Raw genomic sequence first — 14130 nt, 5'->3', positions numbered from 1 at the left:
CGTAATCGCGCGAGATTGGTCGGTTTTATCGAATCGTTTCCTCTTTGATACTCGAAATTTTCTTTGTTTTCACGGGAATGTTTTGATTTAATTGCGTGTTCTAAACATTTATAGTATTCAAAGGACCAAAGTATATTCCATATTATTCATCACACTGTGTAGAACAAATAGAATACAGCCACAACATAATTTGTATGCCAGCATGTGAACAAAGACACAAACTGTATTTCATTACTTTCATGCATTTCAAGGTAGATGTATTAATTTAATGCAAATACATTCCTTTTCACAGTTATCCATAACTATTGAGTCCCTATGTGCAATTTTAGGGATGCTTACAAAGGCACGTTGTGGATCAGAGCTTCAACCAATACCTCTGTAGGTGTTGCCTGAATGGTTTTGCCACAATTAATATTTTTACAAAGCAAACATCTGCAACTTATCCTTGTTATATGGCTAGTTTGCCTTTCCAGAGCACCATTTTGGACTGCATGGCACTCTGCTTGTCCACAACAGATCACCTGTGGTTCTGATTCTGTTGAGCAAGATCTTGCACTGTTCTGTAACACAGATAAAGAGTTCAAACAACCATCCAGTTTGTATGCATGTGGATTTTTTAAGACCTTAGAGCTGGGTTCCTTCTGGAGAGAGGCTCCAGGGCTGTCATCAATGTGGACATGATGGTCAATAGGGAGCAGTGTGGCCTGCATTCTGTTTAGTCTGAGTAGTAGCTCATCCACTAAAGTTTCAAATTCCTCCAGGTAGTAAGTCTGAAACCAAAAGGGGTGTGTGATTTGGGGGTCTTCTCAATGATCAAGTAGCTTTTCATCACCTTGCTCTGCACGACAGGCCTTGCCCGTCTTTCACGTCCAGTGAACTCATAAACCCAGCTCCTGAGGTAACCACCTAATTCCATCCACGTGCACACTCGCTTCCTGCTTTGCTGCCTTTTCCTATTTGATGAGGATATGACAGCCATCATCTAAAAAAAAATGGAAAAGGGACATCTTGGAGCAGAGCAATAATCTGGACCAATGCTGAAAATTGTGAGACACTTGTACCACAGCAGCGATGGATAAGCAGAGGATGCGAGAGCTCAGGAAGGAACATCCAGAATGCAGACCCCAGCTGGTAAATAGTCCATGAAGGGAGCGTACAACCTGCAGCAGGATGAAAGCTGACATCTAGGACACAACAGAAAATATTAGGCTATAAAATCTCCATTTGGGAAGGTATGATTTATGACTGTGTTTGGGTTAACTTGTTCCCTCTAATGTTCTTGTTGAAAGTGGCAGTATTATTGCTTACAAGCTTTGGGATCAAGCAGGCCAAGGCGGTTGTAGACCTCTTGTTCACCTTCAGCATGGTTGCACATTTTACAGTGAGGAGGAGGAGCAAAACACCGTGCAGGGAGCGAATATGCTGCAAAATATCAGGGTCAGCAATGTTGTCTGTACTAAAAATGGTTGTGGCATTGTCTCACTTGTTCCCTCGCAGCCAGCAGGCTGACATCAACATGCTCTTTGCCATTGTTCCTCTGCAACACTTCCACAACCTTCATGGCCTCCACAGAGCGGTAGATGTTCTGATAAAAGTGCAAGAAGTTTGCTATTTGGAGAGTTACCTATAGATACAGAAATATCATAAGGTGACTTACTGGGATTTGTACAAAAAGAGTAAACATGCACTCAATGGGAGATGCAAATAACTATTTAACAAAGATTACAATTTGAAATACAAACGCTAGGCGGCAGCAAACTCAACAACAAAAAAAGGAGATTAAATACCTATACCACAGAACTGAGAGGCAGACGAGCTAACCACTTTTAAAAATGTCATGTAACACTTACATGCAGCCAGGAGTAGGGTGCTGTGCAGTATCCTTTCAAGCCTTTTTGCCATGCACTACTAACTTCAACACAAAGATGCAGCAGAGATAGGCAGAGAAATAGCAGCTGGATGCAAAACAAATGTGAGAATAATTTAATAAATTGTGTTATCAGAAGTCCTGACTATCTTGTTGTTACCTGGCAGACAGTGACCAGATAGTCCCACTGAGTAGCTGACTGGTACACCTTCACCGAGTGGACTGCGGCTGAAGGCAGCATGGTGCCAGTGGGGCTCTGCTCAGCTACCAGAGTCACACCGGTGAACAAGTCAGGTGCAGGACTATACATAGTGAATTGCACCTTGAGAATCAGACAGCCGTCACATTGCAGGGCCTTCAGTCTATACGCAGCGTCAGACCTGATGAAGGTGCAAGGGACACTTTCACTGGGGGAATCAAGAATGTTGCCATTCCATTATGATGTACTTGATCCTTACTTAGTGCGGCCGAGTCTAACCGCAGCGCTCCGTCCTATGTCACAGCCAGCACACCATGCAGCGATGGCATGTGCGGGCAGACATCTTTTCTGAAATAAAACAAACATGAAAGATTAATTGAAAATGCCACACAAGAAGTAAAAGTGAAAAAAAAAACGTTTTTAGACTCAAAACGTATCATTTTATAGCACATGATTGTAGTATTAGCCACTTAAAAATAAAATAAAAATGATTCACTCTTTGACAGTCAAGGCACAGTATTTATATAAACTATGAATAAGTGATTTTTAATTTACTTACTGTGCAGAGCTGCGTCATCCACACAACTGGCTCTCCAATCAAGATGGATGATTGTTGGAACACGTCGTACTATTGTGCCATAAGACAAAATATGAATTATCTCACAATAACCTTCTATGGCAATACAATTAGTGTATAATTGTTGTCAAATGAACCTTCATTGCAGCAGAGGTATTCTTATATAGTAAATTAAGCAGACTGCTCTGCATCCACTTCCGCCAGTCTTCATATTTCTGTATGGACATGAATGCAGGCTCCTGTCTCCTTCTGCAATAAATTTCAAATCATTTGAGTTTCTATCATGTCTTTGCTGGATAATATCTCTTGATGTGTTTGTATTACTCACCGAATAATCTGTTTTCTGACAGCTTTATTGAGGCGGTAGTGGTCACTGACTGAGCTGCTGTTGGAAATGCACAGCATCAGGAGGAGCATCGCAACAAACACACACAGATCCCTAAATGACAAAACGAACACATGTATGTAGTGCAGGAAAATACCAAGAAAAAATACATTGACACTCACCTGAGGGTTTTATGAATCAAAGCTTCACGTCTTCTGCGTGCTCGAGTCAGCTTCAGCTCTGCAACAATCGGTGGACGCACAAGATTGAGAAATCTCGCTCGCTGGCGCTGTCCAAGAAGCTGAAAGTCCAGAATTTGTATTAATGGTAGAAGTGAGATCACACATTTATCATAAAATGTTATGTTGTCATTACCTTTTCAAGGTCTAAGCATCTCTCTGATTGAAAAGCAGAATTGATCAGCTCTTCTGCTTTAAAAATGATTTTGGTGGGCCGATAAAAGTCTGTTCTATTTCTGTACCGAATGGAGACAGTCACAGCAGCAGCAAGGATCTGTGGCAGCCAAAAGGTATGATTTAGAAATGAAGTCAAATATTTATTTACAGGGGGAAATTATGTTTTACTACCGCAATTGGCTGGATCAGGAAAAAGCATAACAACAAGGAGCTGGAGAGAGACTGCAGCCACAGTTGCAGCTTACTGCTGTTGAACCTGTCAAATAAAAAAGCACAACACTCACTGGACACTCCACGCCTTAAGTGTTTCTTTTTGACTTTATTCTCTAGGCCAGAAATGGTCAACTTGTGGTCTGCTGTCCTTTAGTGGTCTATGACGTTATTGCAGGTGGTCCGCAAAATTGTAAATGGAAAATAATTGTAACTAATAATAATATCTACAAATGCTAGTTGAGTTAAAGGAAGGTGTGGCACGTTAAAGAATGATACTGTAAATATAAACAGCAAATACCTGAGTCCCAAAACAGCAGCGAGCAGTAGACCAGCAAAGGATAGAAGAAGACACAGCGTCCAGGCCAAGTAGTAACACCAAAGCCACGTTGGTCTCATTTTCCTCCAACTTAGCTTGTCAAAAATACAAACAAATCTTCTTTGTTTAAAACAAGCTGCCTGACTGAAGCTACCTTCCTCACTTCCATCCTTGGAAAATGTTTCTTCTTCAAGCCCCATCTGCTTCTGGATAACTTCTGTCTGAATTTCACTGTCCTTTTCTGCATCCTACAACAAAGATGCCAATGGAATGCTGGACCTGCATTTGACACCTCTGAGCTAAGGAGAATATGAGGAGTCAAATCCAGCTAGCAAGTTATTGGAGATATAAACCTGATATTTTTTTCTGAAGGCGTTCGTGTTGTCCACTGCAAAGACATCAACACAGAAAATCAGACAAGCAAAATCAATCTGTAGTGTTCTTCACCATGATGGAATGACCTTCACCTTCACAAGGATCCTGAAAAGTCTGTGTTCCATCCTCATTCGTCGTCAGCTTCAATTCCTGCATTCGAAACAGGAACGCTACCATTGTTGCCATGGGCAACCCCGCCGCCACGCTTAATATTGCCATTGTCAAAGACCCAGTGGTAATTCCCATCTCGAAATGCAGCTGTGAAAAAAAGAACATTGAATAAAATATCAATTAACACTCACCCCCAAAAGGATTTATTCATGATTTGAACCCACCACTTCATCCATTTGTGATATGATTAGCGCATTGGCACCTGCATAGGTCGCAAATAGCAGCAAGCATACACTAAGTCTTTGTGTACATGTGAACGAGTGAGGCCGAGGGCAACTGTATACAGACATCCACGTGTGAAAGTCAGCCAGGTAGTCACACAACATGAGGCGCAACATCTGCAAATATACACAAACAAACGTCATGCAGAAAATAAAAGGATTGTTTGACCTTCATACTATCAATCCAAATATGTACCTGAGCTAATCCAATTCCACGAATACGAAGCATTCTCTCCACTTGGCCGTCGCTTTTGCTGACCGACAACCAGCACTGGCTTACGAAGAGCCATGTTCGCTCCCTCATGTTAGCTTGCCCCACCTATCGTCACACAAAATCACAAAATGTGGCTTGGCACAACATAAATAACACAACAAGCGAATCTTACCTCAGATACTTCCACGAGTTTGAGGTATAAATGTGGCGAAGGTCCCGAGTTATCGTGCCAGATGTGGACCCCCCACACTGGACCCAGATTATCTGCTGCACTGTGGTGTCATGTAATAGTAACTTCATATTTCTGTCTTGCTTAAAAGTGATATTTGAATATACTCGGCCGTAACCTGAGTATGAAGGTGTCTCGTGAGTTCCTCCTGAACAGAGTGCTTCCTGGGACGTATAGTTCTCTTGTCTGTGAGTTGCCGTTAGCACCGTAGAGTGCGACGTAAACCTAGCAAACGTGATTTTGAATATTGAGATTCCTTTTTAATAGTCATTCAAAGTTTAAAATTACCTTTGCAGTAGGCCTGTATGCAGACCAAAGGCCAGTGTGGATGGTGACAGCATAAAGATGCGGGTCCAGTCGACAGTTGTCGTTAAGGTAGTGGACTTGTCCATTCTGCTGGGAGATGACGTCTGCTCTCCTGCATGCCACCCACGCTGGCACGTACAGACACGCACACAGCAACAGGACAACCAGGACAGTCACATCAGCAGACTCGCTGAAAGGACACAAATGACAAATGTTATGCTGTATAATCACTCAAAAAATTCAGCCTTCATAAAAGAATCATGTAAATGATCATTTGACTTTATATTAAGTCTCAATTCAGAATGTTCTGTAAGGAAATCACCTGAGGAATCGGTCCAGGTCAGCTGCTTCATAGCTACTCTGAATCTGCTTTTGCAGCACAGTTAGCGCTCTCAACTGGTGACAACTGGGACAGACATAAAATAGACAGTGAGCCTCCCTCTTAGTGCGGAAAGACAACTCGCCTTACACGTACCTGCAGTTGACAGCATCTGTGCTGTCTGTTTGGTGTGTGCCGCAGCCCAGCGGCGTCCAGGCGCCCTTGAGGCCATCAAAGGACAAGCATTGGCTCGTCTCCACCGTCAGAGTGTAATTGATCTGGCTGCTCAAGTGCTTGTGTCTGATTTGTTTCCGAAAGTCGCCATTTAATAACGCCAGGTAGCCAATCCCTGGAGCTAAATATGAATTCCTAATCAGTTTAATCCACAGCAACTGGTCAGGAAGAAAATTAATGCTAGAAAAAAACTTACTATTGAGGTAGGATGGTGGCAAAGTGATGCGAGTGATGTTGGTCTCCCAGAGGTGAAGTTTATGCAGGTGGTGCATGCTGGGAGCCGGCTTAGCAAACATCCTGCCGGAATAAAAATCAATAATCAGCCAAGATACAAAGCATGCCACTGCAATAATGCTGTACCTGAAGAGCAGCATGATGGGAAATGGCCGCTTCGATGGCAGCGTGAAAGTAACAGTCAACTGGATGGCCTGCTGTAAATGTTCTTGGCTTATGTTGAAGCTGTGGTAGTTAATGCGCTTTCTCAGGAGGATATGTTTATTTGTAGATTCTTTCTGTGAGGCACACGGTCACAGAAAATAAATTCACAACTAGTTCAAGTTTATTACAAATATACCACATACTTTGTCTTTTCTTGGTTTCATCTCCACAAAGATTGGCTGAACAAACGATCGAAGTGAGATTTTTCTCCTCGTGCTGCATTTATACAGAGTTAAGTCAACCACTGGTCCACTCATCTGCAAAACAGCAAAATCAAACAAACATTTCTTTGAGTTTATTATCTTAGATTATATCGCCCCCACTTTGCTCACCTTGCCAGGATGGGCGGCCCAGATCCAAGGTGAGTATTTGAGTTCAGCAATAAGGCTAAGCACACACTCTCCTCTGAAAGAATGGAGCAGGGGTGAAGGGATGTAAAAGATCACAGAATCGCTTCTGATGACTGAAACTGATGAATTCTGTTGTGCAATATAGAGAGAAATGAAGCTGCTGCTGATCTTGTGGTCTTGGATTTTGCTGAACAATGTGTGTTTCTAAAACAAGACAGTAAACAACACTTGATAACAAGAAGGTAAATGAAGTCACCAATGTTGACGTTTGAGGTCTCACCAGCATCAGGTCAGAAGCAGTCTGTAGAATATTTTCCACTAGTTGCCGTGACCTACTTGTTTGCAAATCATCACCGGATGAATCTCTAATGTCCTTTCCTGGATTGAATCCATCTTGTGGGTCTGATGCCACCTTACATGTAACATCTGAAAATGTAGATGTTTCTGTTGTGACATCATAAGCAGTGACAGCAGCCTCCAGGCTGTACGATAAAACGGCGAGCAGAGTGTTAAGCGTCTTCTGGTCCAACTGGCACCGTTTTTGTGCACTGGGTCGGGAGAGCTGCCCTGAGATGGCCTTCACATGGGCAACCACTTGCCTGGCACTCGCTAATGTTACCTAAGAAGTATATAACTGTCAAGTTGTTTTTCAGCCAACATTTATGAGTGTTTATTTGAGATAAAAAAAATAACTTACCTGTCTTGTAACTTGTAAAAGATCTCTGAGAATGCCGAGCTTGTCCACCATTGTGTCCTGGCATCAAATATCATGTTAGAATGCTTTAAATAATGGAAGAAAAGTAAAATTCACAGGCCACTACTAGTTTCACTGTTTACAATTTTTCAAGTCAAAATACTGTGGCTGTCTTCTTTTTTTTTGTGTTGTGTTATTTGTACCTGTTCACTACTTTCCAGCTCGCACATAGTGCAGATGAGCACATTACGCATATGACCCTGAGTGTGCTGATCCGCCTGGCTGTCCAAGCTGAGTCTATTCAGGATGCCAGTCAACAGACTGACATAGTTGCAAATCTCTACACTGTTCCCAAGCAGGATCAATCCAGAGAGGTTCTTCAGTCCTGATTGGGATCTGGAAACAGGACGAAAAAAAAAAAACAGTCCAAGTAAAGTCCAATTTTTTTTTTTTAAACAGTACAACTTACAACGCCACATCAGGATTGTGAGATGAAACGTCTCTGAAGAAGCTGGGCCGGACTTGGACAGTTGCTGGGCAAAGTTTAGTGGCCGATCCGTACACGCTGCTTCGGATTTTTGTGTACACAGTTACTATAACGAGAGTAAAAAGTCAGGAACCAGTCAAACATATGCACCATTCTGCCAGTCACCAACTTGATGGATTTGACTGTTACCTTTATAGTCATCAATGGGGTGTCCAGAGGGAAGGTTGAAGTAGTACTGGAAGTTTCTCCCACGGTACAACATCCTGGGATCTTCACTCCCGACATTGAAGCTGTACTCGTACAGTAAGTCCTTCAAAACACACATGAGGACTCTTGAGGAAAAGTGAACAACATGCGAAATTGAGACTGAAGCATAACCAGAGTTGAGGAACTATTTAAAATGCGAGAGTAGAATGTATTTGTACCTCTCTCCCTGAGGTGCAGAAGATACTAAAGTGTGTGAACAACTCCACCCCTTGACTTGGTTGCACCTGGCATGTCATTCCTTTAGGAATGGGCTTTGTTCGAAAAAATAGTTGAGTGCGTCCCAAAATACTACTTTGAGATTCTTTGTTTGAACAAAAAACAAACAATACTTAGTGGTCAGAGTCCAGCTATTTTCAGAAAAAATGTATGAATGAATGAAGGACTTACTAGCCATCACCTCCAGCATGTACAAGCTGCCAGGCTTTAGACTAAAAGGTTTGAAGCTGAGCAACGGAGAGGTAAGTCCTGCAAAATTGTGATAGTGTTATGATGAACTATAACCAAGGCAATGTTTGCGTACCTGTGTAGGTGTAAGACGCAAACAACCCCGCCTCTATTGGGTCTCGAGGGAGGTCGATCAAAGTTTGCTTTGGAATGACCTGCCTGGGCCTGGCCTCAAACAGATTACTTCCCTCAGAGTCATGTGACTCTGGGTTGAACGACAGATCATCTGCTAGACTCAAGGTCTGAACATCCAAATCTAAAAGTACATACTCAATATTAGGCACACAATCTAAAAGCAGTTTTTAAAAATATTATGTATGGATTGTGTACCTGTCGGTCTCCCTGCTGAAATTCCTGGATCACCCTCCTCCACGATTGGCAAGGGAATATCATCGTCTGTAGATGAGCAGAGGCTTCAATGCACAAACTTGATACATGGCGACTTGTGTAGATACCTTGTCCATCTATCACGTCAGCACTGTCCCAGTCCGCAGAGGAGTCATAATCAATAATACTTTCAATTTCCCTCTGCCCCAAAGCATTTAGACGATGTGGATAAAGTTCTGAGAGTGACGTGGATGTTGTTTCTTTGATGGTGGTTGGGGCACTTAGGTCAACCGTATCACAAAATGGGACTAGAAAAGAACACAAAACCATCGAGCCAGTCAATTCCATCCAATTCCAATAATCCACACTTACCTTCAACCACAGGTTTGGATGAAGCATTAACCAAGTGCAAAGTCCAGGTGTACTGGGTCTGGTTTGAAGGAACCTCACAGTCTTCACAAATAGCTTTGACTGAGATAGGCTGATCACTGTTGACTTGGTCTCCTTCACATTCAAGACATGATACCGCTAGCCGACTAAATTGGAAACATTCACAGAACAAAGGTCAAATCTTAACTGGGCATTTTAATCAGCTAAATTTTAATGTTATTTCTGTCATTTGGTATACTTGTCTCATACCCGAGGACATTTGGTGTTAGTGTGACAAAAGCTTGTGTCGAAGAAGAAAGCTCTCCACTGTGGACGGTGAGCGTGAAATGAAACTGGTCAAAATGTTGTTTGAGGAAGCTCACGGGAAAGGTGAGCAAAGCAGAGTAAGAAGGTACATCATGATTGAAGCAGGAACTCTTGATGGAGCTAACTGGTTCACACATCCATTTGAAGCTAGAAATAAAACAATATTTTAATTCAATCATTCCATTTCTGTTAAACATATTCAAGGGGCTGCAGAGTTCCTCCACCTGAAGGGCTCAAGAGGAAAGTCAGGATTGTAGGAATGCCGTCCATCAAGTGTTACCATAGCGTTGTTCCTGTTGTTAATGAAGACATTGGTGCCGCCCTGGATGGAAGCCACGGGAGGGCTGGGAATAACTTGAACTCTCAAACTGTAGTTACTGTACACCACACTTCCAACTATCTTCACCTGCAAGTAGAAATTCATGACACAAAAAATGGCACAAATATGAACAAAATGGATGCTTAGTGCAACTTACTCTGGCCATGGCGGTGTAGGTGTCATAGTGCAGGAGATGTCCTGGCAGTACGAGGCTCTGCTTGTGAGCATCAGGAAGAAGCAAAACGTGGCCTGCTGAGTCAAACAACGTCCATGTGTAATGGAGGCCCCTCAATATGTCACATTGGATTTCAGCCTCGTAGGACACCCCCAAATGGATGACATCACTTCTTCGCACCTGAATCGATCAACATCTTCGTAAAAAGGAATTTGCACAGTAAGACAAGTGAAAGGCTTTACCTGTAGTTTGAGAGGGCCCATGTTCTTGACAGGTGGAGGCTGACATGGATGGTCTAATACAAAAATGACGCTGCTCAGGGAGGCACGACTGACCCGGTTGGACACGGTCACCTCAATGAGGAACTCCCCAGTCCTACAAGCGGGAACATATTAGTGTGTTTTAAGTGCAATGCTAGATCCACATTTGAAATTAAAAACTTTCTTCACCTGAGAAAAACGTGCTGTTCGGTACTTTGTCCCACCCTTGTCGTCCCATCGCCGAAGTTCCACAGGAAGCTAACGTCAGTGCCAGAATTGACTCTGCAAGTCACCGTGGTGGTCTGGTTTTGAAGAATGGAGGCCTGGTGGTATAGCTTGTTGAGCTTCACTGCTCTTTGGATTAGGATGGTCAACAACCCAGAGGTGAGGGAGATGCGACCATCAGACATCACCACTGTTATGTTGTACCTCCATAGGAAAAACAAATACAAAAAAATATAACCATTAATTTATTTGATATAATTCTCCGTATGGCAGGTGGCTAAAATCACACCAATAAACATAATGTATAATTCATGCATACTTAACTTGAGCATAATACCATTATTGCAGTAGCAAATGAGTACCTATGGTAAAGAAATGGTTTATGTTTTCCATGTAACATACTTTCCAGGAGTGTAGTATCTTTTGGTGACGTTCCTGCTACTCGTTCTGGTGGTTGTGGAGTCTCCAAAATTCCAGAGAAAGTCCAGAGGCTCAGGCAGGTCAGTCAAAGCCAAGAAGGTCACATCCGTATTGGTGGGGTAGGTTGGACTTGCTGTATAAATGCTCACAGCTAAAAAAGACAAACAAATTTCACAGAACAACAAAGCATGAAGTACGAATGTAGTGAAATAGAATCTGTAAATAAAGTGGAAATGTTGCAGTTGGGTGTTGGTGGGTGTCTTCTTACATCTGTCAATCATTTTGGGAATGGTGACTTGAAGGTCAGCGAATGCAGGACACACAAGCGCCTATAAGTAGATAAATCAATATTTCAGTGTTTTGTGATTATTTTGCATCTGTTTTTAGTCATTTTTCATTTTTTTGTCATTTGTTTTCATGAATGTTTTTTTTAAGGTAGAGTTTGACGTGATTAAAAAAACCGTCTGCCTGTAATTTAATTTTTTAATAATTATTTTTTATCATGGAGTAGGTAACTAAAGCTAGTTAATGAATGAAGGCAGAATTAATTTTAAATTGTGCTAGTCACTATTGTGATTTTTTTTCCTATTACGCACATTTAGACAAACGCTATAATTTAAAATTTAAACGAAACAGAATACTCACACTGTTGATTATCTTTTGTGTCCATCCACATTCATTGGAAGCATTCACTGTCACGATGCAAACTCCTCTGCTTAAGAAGGTCCATACCTTGAGTACATAACTTCATTTTCATACACTGATTAAATGATGCCTCCACAGGAAAAAAAAACTTCATTCAAATAAGCAAACAAACAAAAAGACCCCCCACACATGCATTTACACATGTATAAGCCCTTTAATTGGGAAGCGTACGCTCACATACCAGGCTGCTATTCAGGCCCTCACGAGTCCTCTCGACCCCCACCTTCTTGTCCCCCTCTCTGTGACTAAACAACCAGCACAACTGTGCTGCCGGCCCGTCAGCCACGTCCGCTCGCAGTGTGATGGGATCCCCCACATAGGCAGCCCGCACCGTCCCGCTTTGGGACTGTGGGAGGGGGGTTCCGTCAAGCAAAGAGATCTCCGACGGCGCCAGGACGCGGAGGCTCGGGGGGGAGGAACGCGTGGAAATGGGCTCGGGGACTGTCGCTAAAAAAACAACATGATAAAAAAAAAAAGGTTAAAAATATGAATGTTATTGGACACACTGTTTTTTTTTTCATCAGACATACTGATTTCATGTTTGGCTGAGGCTTGCATAATCCGTTTATATGAAACTGCAAAGGAACCATCATCTGACACGTTGACCTGGGGTGAACTTTGACCCTCAGAGGTCCCGCAGAGGAACTCCACAGTGATGTAATTAGGTTCAACCAGTCCCACAGTCCCTGAAAATCCATCCATCGACACACAAAAAAAGATCACACACAAGTCATATTTTTCTGGGCCAATACAATGCCAACCGATAATGGCAAATGACTCCAAAATTTTGACTTTACTTAAATGGTTTTAACGACAAACCGACTTTTAAGATTTGCAACATGTTAATTTTTTTCAATTTCAGAATATAGGCATTTTTCTTTTTAGATTTTAACAAAATGTGCAGGGAGCTTGCAGGTTAATGCTGTAGCATTAAATGAAAATGTCAACAAATAAAATAGCTTCCAAAAGTTTTCTACAGTTCATGAAGTTTTACAAAATTCTAATAAATGGATTTTTTTCACTCATTATCATCATCATTATTTTAGGTTCAAAAACAAAAAGTGGATCTAATGATTCTCAATGGGTCTAATGAATTTAAATGCTTAAATGTTATCATGTTTACATGGGCCTAAAGCAACAATTTTTATGGTATTTTTTTTACAGGGTTAGGATATTGCTTTTTTTTTTAATTCAAAAGGTTTACCCTGAAAATATTTTATTTGAATACAGTATGAAGTGCTTGGCAGAAATTTAAAAAACTAATCATTTTCAAAGTCTTTGTCTTTGCATTTTAAAAATATATAAAACACTTGTTTTTTTTTTTTAAATAAATCAATGCTGTATGCCTAACATGAAATCAACTCCAAAAATCTAAACCACCAAGCTTTTTTTCTTTTCCCACAAGAGCGTTTTAAATAGCCTCTCACCTGTGACCTGGGCAGGTCGCCCCCCACCAATTTCCCGCAAACTTCCAGAACAAAAGTCTTACCGGCATGCAATTTCTCCAGAGGGGTCGACACATTCACGCGGCACATAAATGGTCCCTCTGTCCTGCAAAGTGCCAAATTTCCCACCATGCTCCCAATAGGAACTTCAGGGACTCTTCAGAGACAACATACAAAGAAGTAAAACATAGAAATTGCGCAAATGTCAGGTTAAGCATGAGATAGTTATTGTATTTGCATGAATTAACTTTTTACACGGCTCTCAGTGACAGTTTCAGGGTCTCAAGTAAGATTTAAAAGAGGGGTGGGGAATTCGTGGCCTGTGGGTCATGTTTGACTATTTGAACAATTCTGAACACAAGTAAAAGGTCACGGGACAACATTTAACAAACTCATGTTCATGACTTACAAAGATAGAGATAACTTTAGCAATTTTGCATGCCCGTAAATAAGAAACAAGTTCCCGACCCCAATTTACAACGAATGACTGCACATTTTAAATCTGGTCCAAGCTTGGTATGACAGAACAGCAGAAAAATGGTATAATGACTTGTTTTGTTGCCTGCTTTAAATCATTAAACGACAGAACATCTTTTAAATTTATTTCCTCACCCTTCATCTCGGCAGAAGACACAGCGGGACACCGGGTCAAGGTCATCACGGACATGCCTGACAGGATGAAGCAGGCTGCTGGTGTCGACGCACCCTAAGAACCACCAAGAAGGGTCTCCTGGGGAAGCAGCTGCTGTAGACAAGCAGAAAAAAAGGGAGCAGGTCAAAGCGGCCATGGTTTGAACTAATGAGAGCCAAACTACGTCTGTGGCAATGGTTCAGTGTGCTTCACAGAATGGCAAGAAAAAGAGGAGGTACATGCAGGTACCTTCAAGTGACTGTAT

At 41.9% G+C, this 14130-nt stretch overlaps 1 protein-coding gene across 3 annotated transcripts; it reads right to left on the bottom strand.

Moving 5' to 3' along the window:
• Nucleotides 1–154: 154 nt before the first annotated feature.
• Nucleotides 155–14022, bottom strand: pkd1l1 (polycystin 1 like 1, transient receptor potential channel interacting). Of its 3 annotated transcripts, XM_088363377.1 has the most exons (52): nt 13847–14022; nt 13279–13391; nt 12320–12475; nt 11971–12236; nt 11730–11816; nt 11353–11413; nt 11067–11235; nt 10629–10868; nt 10422–10554; nt 10162–10359; nt 9910–10091; nt 9629–9832; nt 9362–9525; nt 9118–9297; nt 8993–9058; nt 8739–8918; nt 8606–8683; nt 8377–8546; nt 8141–8261; nt 7934–8057; nt 7668–7860; nt 7468–7524; nt 7051–7389; nt 6753–6974; nt 6564–6677; nt 6343–6494; nt 6179–6279; nt 5905–6103; nt 5752–5835; nt 5412–5619; nt 5242–5348; nt 5067–5166; nt 4877–4999; nt 4624–4797; nt 4381–4546; nt 4267–4301; nt 3896–4161; nt 3556–3640; nt 3344–3481; nt 3151–3269; nt 2972–3082; nt 2781–2892; nt 2626–2694; nt 2326–2414; nt 2028–2247; nt 1851–1955; nt 1484–1624; nt 1309–1422; nt 1062–1184; nt 833–982; nt 624–770; nt 155–560 (listed from the first exon to the last, which is right to left on the bottom strand). In XM_088363377.1, the coding sequence occupies exons 1-52, from the start codon at nt 14020–14022 to the stop codon at nt 336–338; spliced, it is 7656 nt and encodes a 2551-aa protein (XP_088219503.1). In that variant the 3' UTR covers nt 155–335. The 3 variants fall into 3 exon arrangements, with proteins under 3 accessions (XP_088219503.1, XP_088219502.1, XP_088219504.1); XM_088363376.1 differs by having other exon boundaries at nt 155–770; nt 8377–8519; XM_088363378.1 differs by having other exon boundaries at nt 155–770; nt 2781–2889; nt 8377–8519.
• Between the last annotated feature and the right edge of the window lie 108 nt (nt 14023–14130).

The sequence above is a fragment of the Syngnathus floridae genome, chromosome 20 (genome assembly GCF_059516105.1).
Source record: "Syngnathus floridae isolate MCC-2025c chromosome 20, RoL_Sflo_1.0, whole genome shotgun sequence".
In the NCBI taxonomy this organism is placed as follows: domain Eukaryota; kingdom Metazoa; phylum Chordata; class Actinopteri; order Syngnathiformes; family Syngnathidae; genus Syngnathus; species Syngnathus floridae.
This window is presented reverse-complemented; position numbering and strand designations above follow the sequence as displayed.

Coding starts and splice junctions, on each gene's coding strand:
- pkd1l1 (XM_088363376.1), bottom strand. CDS start 14,022: ATGGCCGCTTTGACCTGCTCCCTTTTTTTCTGCTTGTCTACAGCAGCT. Junction 10,555..10,628: donor GAACAGCACGTTTTTCTCAG/GTGAAGAAAGTT, acceptor TCCCGCTTGTAG/GACTGGGGAGTTCCTCATTG. Junction 2,248..2,325: donor GTTAGACTCGGCCGCACTAA/GTAAGGATCAAG, acceptor CACCTTCATCAG/GTCTGACGCTGCGTATAGAC.